This window comes from Chiloscyllium plagiosum, chromosome 21 (genome assembly GCF_004010195.1).
Source record: "Chiloscyllium plagiosum isolate BGI_BamShark_2017 chromosome 21, ASM401019v2, whole genome shotgun sequence".
Lineage (NCBI taxonomy): Eukaryota > Metazoa > Chordata > Chondrichthyes > Orectolobiformes > Hemiscylliidae > Chiloscyllium > Chiloscyllium plagiosum.
The window spans coordinates 9,486,890-9,495,812 of NC_057730.1; the positions used below are offsets into that span (position 1 = coordinate 9,486,890).

The window sequence follows — 8,923 nt, forward strand, 5'->3', positions numbered from 1 at the left end:
GAAGCCAAATACAACAGTCTTGCCACAGACATTACCTCAGTAATTAAAGCGGGACAGCTCTCTGTGAGGAATTAACAAGCAGTGAAAACAGGCACAGACTAGGAGCTGTTACATTCACACCTTGTCAGTACATTTAAGAAGCTGAACCAATTCATCATCTTTCACATATATATCGACTTTCAGGAGTAGGTCGTGACAGGACTTTTTGTGTAAGTAACAGGCTCCAGTCACAGAGCCTTTAAGTGCTAGTGTTATGTAAAATTTAAAATCTACTCTGTACATTTTAAGGACATTCAGTGAATTGTATTAATAGCTTGCCTCAAAATGAGCTAATTTAATCTCTTTAAAGGTCTGCATGTTTAAGCAGACCACTTTTTTTTTAAAAGCCTGTGTATTTTTAAAACATTGCAATTAGAGTGGCCCAATCATGGCTTTAACCTCCCTTGTATTCATTCTGAATTCTGTTGCTCATTTTCCTAGCATTCCCATGTTTTAGATTAGAATCCCTACAGTATGGAAACAGGACCTTCGGCCCAATAAGTCCACACCAACCCTCTGAAGAGTAACCCACCCAGACCCATTCCCCTACCCTATATTTACCACTGACTAATGCACCTAACACTATGTGCAATTTAGCATGGCCAATTCATCTGACCTGCACATCTTTCGATTGTGGGAGGAAACCCACGCAGACACGAGGAGAATGTGTAAACTCCACCTGGGTCCCTGGTGTTATGAGGCAGCAGTGCTAACCACAGAGCCACCATGCAACCCTTTTAGTGACCTACACTGATTGCTCATTAAGAAATGCTTCGATTTATAAACTCTCATCTTTGTTTCCAAATCTCTCCATGGCCTCACCATTCCCAGACTGCAATCTCCTCCAGCCTCACAACCCCCTAAGATATCTGTGCTCATCCAGTTCAGGCCTCCTGAACACCCCCTTGTTTAATTACATCGACACTGGGGGCTGCACCCACAGCTACTGAGGTCCTAAGCTCTGCAATTCCGTCTCTATCTCATCTAGCTCTCTCTCCGTAATCAGGACACTCTTTAAAACATAACTCTAGCCAAGCTTTTGATTATCTGCTGTAATATCACATTATTTATATAGATTGTTATCCAACTGGATACCACTCCTCTGAAATTCCTTATATTAAGTGTGCTCTAAGAATACAAGTTGTTGACTCTGATAAATTATACAGCTGCAAGTCAATCCGGAATACCATGTGCAATTCAAGAACTGAAGCTCTATGTGATGTTTATTTCCTTATATTTAAATTCAACCCCAGAAATCTCAAACATCTTTAACTTTGATATTATTCACTCTGAATTTGGACATGTATTATCTGTGAATGTTAAGAGATCTCCCAAAACCCCTGCACAGAAGAAAGTACAGGGGTATGTCTTTGTAATATATTTGTAAGTATTTTAGTCCTCACACACTGGTACTTGAAGCACAGGCTAATTTATGAGGTGTTAATAAGAGCTACAATTTGGAACTGAATGATTCTGCTTGGCTACAAAATGCAGTAGTTTGAGGGAAAGTGGGTAAGATAAGAAGTCAGATAACAAAAGGATTTCATATCCATCTGTAGACACATCGTGACTAAAATCGCACAGTCTGGTTTTGGACCCTGCAGCATTTTATTTGTGTCTGTGCGTTTTGTCAATGATTAGCATAGCTTCATATCTATGACCCCAAGGATTTTCAGGCCGGGTTAGATGTGAAAACCAGTCTTCTCTTTTTGTAGCCTGGCTTCATTAACATTCTGTCGATGAGCTGCTCATCGATCACCAGGGACATGAAATCTGCAGGTACCATTACAGAATGAGGCTGAGCTTTGTGGGGAAGGATACCTGCGGATGGGAGGTCCATGAATGGTAACATTAAAGCCTTTCATAGTGAGTGAATGAGGGAACTATCCACTTACCTTCTTTCCTGTGCTCCCTTGGCAGTTTCTGTCATGTCACACACAAAAGTGAAGGCAAAGTGAACCTCTGTAAAGCGGGCATTAAGTTTGTTTCTCCCATCATGGTGGCATTCCATTCTGAGCAAGGCAAGGAAAATTGCCCCTCTCATTTTGATTTTGTCTAATCCTTTTGCACGCATATATGCGTCAATTAAAAGAAGCACTTTGGGCATTTTTTTCCAGCACTGAGGTCACATGATTTCATCAAACCTAACCCAGACTCAAAATTAGGATGCACTCATCTACAGAATTTACCGGGGCCGGAAGGCACTTAAGGAGGTGACAAAAGGACAAATGACAGATAACAGAAACAGGAGACATCGCTGGGTAGAATTCATGAAACCCAAAGACACGAGAATATAAGAGAGATTATTGCTTGTGATGGTTTTGTATAATAACGGTACTTCGACGTGATTTTTCTCTCTGGAGCTGTTCACCCCTTTTTAATGAAATCAAATAGTTTGCAAGTGTCTGGTTCCATGCCTTAATTAAATGTAGCTGAAAATATTATTGTTTGTCACACCCATACCTTGCAGCCACCCCGAATTGGTAACAGTTTTGTGAAAATGTGACAAACACTCGGCCAAATATTTCAAACTAAAATCCAACTTCAGGGGATGAGCCAATGTAGAAGGGAGGCCATTTGGCCCATCATGTCTATATTGAGAGGTATTCAATTGGTCCCACATTCTTGGGCAGAATCCAAAATTGAGCAGGTCATTTGCTGTATGTTCTGTCCTGCACTAACTGAACAGCAGAAGGTTAGGTTACATTTGACATTACATTGACATCAACACAATGAGGAAATTCGCAGGACGTGAGACTTTGATTCCTAGACATATCTACTAGAGTGGTGAGTGGGCTTCAGTCTTTGTGATATGCGAGTTATTCATGTGTGGCTGGTTGACTGGGTTGATTTGAGCCAAGCATTAACCAGATTGGCACCAAATTAAATTGAATGAGTTCATGCTTGGCACAGGATTCCCACAGCATGTTCCGGGCCAGGATTTGGAGTACATCCTACCTTTGAAGGACGGTATGGCATGGTTGGCATTTCCTGCTGACAGGCCTCAAATATTCTGGGCTTTACAGGATAGTAATACAAACTGTAATGTTCAAGGGAAATTTGGATGCTTCAGTTAGAGAAATGAAGCTACACTTGGTTATCAGAGAATGTGGTGACCACCAGCAAAGTGGACAATAAGCGCCAAAGGAATAAAAGGTACATCTATATTTATATAGTGCCTTTTCCAACCTCAAAATGTCATTCTGTGAATCATAAATTACCTTTTTTTATAGTGTGGTCATTTTGAATTATTGAAAACATAGCAGCAATCTGACCAATCTTTTAAAGTATTGAGTGAGGATAAATCTTGGCCAAAGCATTGCTGAGAACTTCTGGGGACAAAAAAACAATGCTTTCCCTTGGAGCTACAGCAGCAGATGTAGTGAGGCTCCCAGAATTCATTGCTGAAGCAGAAATAAAATGTGGCTGGAGACGCTTTCACCGAATCTACCTGCAAATGGTTTCCGTAGCACCCAGATCTCCTCAGGCGCGGTCGTGACTGGTTGCACTGGAGACAGATGGGAAGGACTCGACTCAGAACCACGGGAACCTGCAGGAACGTCAGTCACATTTTGAATGTGCTTTTTTTTTCAAAAAAAAACTTTCTCCCTCCTCCATTCCTTTTCACATTTCAGATTAAGTTGTGGTGTTTTAACAATAATAAGGCAAGTTCTTGCTATATCTGTCCATGGCACAAAGTGAAAGGGGGTTGATTTGATATGAGACCCAGCAGCTCACCCCTATATCTAATTTTGATTTTGTACAGTTTAGCAAAAATAAATGAGCAAAGAAAACAGATTCAGCACGTTAAAATTCTTATCATCTAATGTTTGATGCCATTTCCCCACAGCTATAATTCAGAAGTTATAAGTGAGGCCGAGTGAATGATTATTCCCACCATTGTTTTTTCTAATCTGCTTTTACGTTTGTCGTCACGTCCCAGTCTTTGGGAGAATTTGGTTTCAACGTTTGCTCAATTCATTGCTGTTGGTGATATCGTATCGTACGATGATGGGAAACATTCACTTGTGACGTATCCTGGGAATAGGCCATTCTCCCTTTCCTCTCTCCATTGAAAGTGTTTTGGAATCATAAGAAGGTAAGGCATGATGTGAGAGAATTGGAACAGGTCTGACTTCATTCTTGTGACCTACCAGAGTCCTAGAAAACGAAACATGCATGCCGAAGGCTCCAAGCCAGAGAAACAAATCCTTCACAACACACAGAGACACATACAGCAGACAAATTACAGATGATGAGGAAGAATAGCACACAGGAACACAAGCATCTTTGATAGTTCATCAGCTACTGTGCACAATATTTCACACAACTCTTCATTTTGATTCTGGTGTTGTTTCCAAATGGTCAAAAGTTTGCCTGACCAATGCCCACATACTATTAGATTAACAGCAGAAAATGATAAAGAGCCACTGGATCAAAATCTCAGACAGTGTAGGTTTACAGCAACTGGATCATCAAGGAAATGGATTAGAGAGCACTCGATCAGCTGGGGAATACAGGTAAAGGCAAATGGTTATCAATGACACTGAGTTGACAGTTGCTGGATCACCTGGAGAAACAGTACATCGCCTGGGAAAATGGAATAAAAACTGTTCCATTAGCTGTGGAGATAGTCGCATTGTCGACATTTTAGAGAGAACAGTGTTCCCTGAAGGACAGCTTTACAAATGCAAACCATAAACATTGACAGCTATATTGTTTGAATAACAAAAATCAACCTTCTATCAGAGTTCATTTTATTCTATTGTAGTAACATTGCTGCAGCACTTTGAAAGGTTCATTTTGGACATTTTCACAAGTAGGTCAGGAATGTATGATTGTTTAGCAACTCTAAAGCACAAGAAATCCAATGACTAGTTCCAACCACGTCTTCACTGCATTAATAACTTAATCTCCATCCACGCACTAAAATCAGCCATAATTTGACAAAATCTTGAATCACACATGGACCATTATGCTTTACAAAATTGCTCTGTTCAAATATGCGTTCTGCTGAAGCTAGGCGAAGGAACAGTGTGTAGCTATTGTAAAATTACCATCCAAACCATTGATCTAAAGCTGGGGGAAATACATTTGATACACCCACATCACATTCATTATTTAATAAATTGAAGTAAATAACATTTGCATTAATATAGCTGCATTCATCAGCTCAGAACTTCCCAAAGTGCTTTACAATTAATGAAATCCTCCCACAAACACCAATATGAGTACAAGCAGATAATCTGTTTTCTAATGTGGGTTAATGGACAAATATTGCCCAGGACACAGAGTAACTTCTCTTGCCTTACCAAATAATGTTGTGGGATCTTTTATGTCCATTTGAGAGGGTAGATGGGGCATGGGTCTAATGTCCATTCCAAAACCTGACTGTTGAATCATGCAGTACCCTTCAGCATTGGCACTGGAGGACCAGTCCGAAATTGTGCTCAAGTCTCTGGAGTGGAACTTGAACCACTAACATTTTACCTTAGAGGCAACTGAGCTACAGTTGACACGATTGCATGTGACTTGAGAATTGTAATTGTTGTTGACCAAAACTTGAGAAAATGACGAGGGATAATGTTAACATTAACATGGAAATTAAGGAATCAACACAGCAGGGGAATGTCAGTTGTTTTCTCACTGTTTTCTCAGTCTCTTATCCTGATTTTATTGTTCTTTTGCATGCACAAGCTGCAATTCTATGTACAAACTTGCATCAAAAAATTTAATCTGCTGATGTAGAATGCATGCTGACTAGGTAATGCTTCATTGCAAGCACATTGTGCACACGTTTACTGCTTCTGAATTAGTCTGCCCATTTTGGGGTGGCACGGTGGCTCAGTGGTTAGCACTATTGCCTCACAGTGCCAGGGACCCAAGTTCAATTCCTGCCTTAGACAACTGTTTGTGTGGAGTTTGCACATTCTCCCTGTGTCTGCGTGGGTTTGCTCCGGTTTCCTCCCACAGTCCGAAGATGTGCAGGCCAGGTGAATTGGCCATGCTAAATTGCCCGTAGTGTTAGGGGAATGGGTCTGGGTGGGTTGCTCTTTGGAGGTCAGTGTGGACTTGTTGGGCCGAAGGGCCTGATTCTACATTGTAGGGAATCTAATCTAATCATAAACCTACTCCTGAGGTGGCTTTATCACTATCTGAGGTGTTTCAGAGATGGAGGTGCTTCAGGGGCTGAAGGACAGGTGACCATTGTAATCTATTCAAACCCTCCCATTGCTCAAGCCACTTGATACAACTCATGTACCACTGAGACCCACCGAGAAATTTTAAACAAAAGAAGTATATTTCAAGCCAATGGAAGCATGGGTTCAAAGAAAAGGAAGTGCTCGTTGTAAATATCCCAAATTGTATTTTCATAAGGACATGTCTCAGCTCATCCAAGATGCATATTTTACAATTACTCAACATTATAACAAATGCTTTAGAGAGCATTTTAAAAATGTAAAAAGATGTTCAGAGATCTAATGAGCTACTTTGAATCTTCCTTATGTAATTCAGAATTCATGGGATATCATCCCTTCAAGTGAGGTTCTGCACCTGGACATGTAATGGGATTATAATTTAACATCCGTTTGGGAAAACCAGCTATGTTGAAGATCGTTAAAGGATGGTATCTTCATTTCAAATTCACACATCGGGGAGTTTTAGTTTATATCTAATTGAAATGCTGTATGCAGTGCTTTCTGATCAGCTCTGGGTGGTGAGGGAGTGGGTTGCTGAGTGCGACCCTCCCCCCCCCCCCCTTTATAGTTCGCAGCTTTGATGACTGTTAATTACATAGTGTAATATCTGTCAAAACGTGATGAAGCCAATAATCAATTTTGTCAGTTTCAATGAACAAAAAAAAAAGCTGTCTCTCTCTCATTCATTCCCTGCTGTTACCTATTGTCATGGCAACAACGGAAAATGCAACTGGGTTTTTACTGGGTTGGTGAGATGGCAAGACCAGAGATGCCGGGGATTGGTATAGAGGGTTAAAGAGAGATTTAGTAAGGGCATCTAAAATTATGAAGGCTTTTGCTGGAGTAAATAGGGAGAAACTGCTTCCACCAGCAGGAGGGCCAGTAACTAGAACACAGAGATTTAAGATGCTTGTCAAAAGAACCATAGCCCCACAAGGAATAAAATAGTTAAGCAGGGAAGTGGTGTGAAGAAGAATGTACTGCTTGATACAGTGAGAGCAGCAGATTCAACAACAATTTTCCATCAGGAAACTTGATAAATAATTGTCATTTTCAAGTCTATGGGGAAACAGCATAGAAAGTGGAATGACTGGGGAAATCTTTCAAGGGGCCAGTACAGACATGATGGGCTGAATAGTCTTCTTCTGCACTGTATGACTTACTTAGATCAATGGTGCCAGCACGGTAGCTTGTCAAACAAAAGTATTGCTTGATGCACTGTAGGACTTTAAAATGTACCTGCTTCTTCCATGATTGAATTTGTTGGAAATATTATGTACTTAACAATAAAGATTATGTCAGGCAGAAAGCAAAGGGACTAGGGATAGGATGGGGGGGAGGGGCTTGGTCTGGATGCGATGTCCTTTGGAGAGTTAGTGCAGACATGAAGGGCCAAATGGCCTCTTTCTGCACTGTAGGAATTCTGTGATTCTACAACAAGCATAGATATATTTATTGGTATAGTTCTGAGGCTGTAGAGTGAGAGGTGTACTTTGCAGGAGCCCCCAGTAAAGATATGTTAACCAACCTGTTCAGAGACAGAACATAGAACATTCAGTGCAGTACAGGCCCTTCGGCCCTCGATGTTGCACTGATGTGAGAAACCAATCTGAAGCCCATCTAACCTACACTATTCCATTCTCATCCAAATGCCTATCCAATGACCATTTAAATGCCCTTAATGTTGGCGAGTCTACTACTGTTGCAAGCACTGTATTCCACCCCCCTATTATTCTCTGAGTAAAGAAACTACCTCTGACATCTGTCCTATATCTATCACCCCTTAATTTAAAGCTATATACCCAATCTAGCCATGACCATCCGAGGAAGAAGGCTCTCACTGTCCACCCTAACTAACCCTCTGATTGTCTTATATGTTTCAAATAAGTCACCTCTCAACCTTCTTGTCTGTAATGAAAACAGCCTCAAGTCCCTCAGCCTTCCCTCGCAAGACCTTCCCTCCATATCAGGTAAATCTCCTCTGAACCCTTTCCAAAGCTTCCACATCCTTCCGATAATGCAGTGACCAGAACTGTACGCAATTCTCCAAGTGCGGCAGCACCAGAGTTTTATACAGCTGCATAATCTCATGGTTCCAAAACACAATCCCTCTACCAATAAAAGCCAACACACCATATGTCTTCTTAACCAACCTAACTTTCAAGGATCCATGTACGTGGACACTGAGATCTCTCTGTTCATGTACACTACCAAGAATCTTACCATTACCCCAGTACTCTGTATTCCTATTACTCTTTCCAAAGTGAATCACCTAACACTTTTCAGCAATAAACTCCATTTGCCACTTCTCAGCCCAGCTCTGCAGCTTCTCTATTTCCCTCTGTAACCTACAACATCCTTCATTACTATCCACAACTCTACCAACCTTAGTGTCATCTGCAAATTTACTGACCCATCCTTCTATGCCCTCATTCAGGTCATTTATAAAAATGACAAACCGCGGTGGACCCAAAACAGATCCTTGCGGTACACCACTAGTAACTGAACTCCAGGATGAATATTTCCCATCAATCACCACCCTTTGTCTTCCTTCAGCTAGCCGATATCTGATCCATACCACTAAATCACCCTCAATCCTATACCTCCATATTTTGTACAATAGCCTACCAAGGGGAACATTAACAAACACCTTACTGAAATCCACAAACACCACATCAACTGCT

General features: G+C 41.1%; 1 protein-coding gene across 11 annotated transcripts in view; it reads right to left on the reverse strand.

Annotated features, from left to right (window-relative positions):
• The window catches only part of caskin1 (CASK interacting protein 1), a 651,040-nt gene that overhangs the window by 85,636 nt on the left and 556,481 nt on the right, over positions 1–8,923 (reverse strand). For 10 of the 11 annotated variants that reach the window (XM_043711218.1, XM_043711212.1, XM_043711217.1 and 7 more), the window contains one exon: positions 3,491–3,589. The exons of the other annotated variant lie outside the window; for it this stretch is intronic. In XM_043711218.1, coding sequence (XP_043567153.1) covers positions 3,491–3,589 — 99 coding nt within the window. The remainder of the gene's footprint in view (positions 1–3,490; positions 3,590–8,923) is intronic. 11 annotated transcript variants of the gene reach the window in all.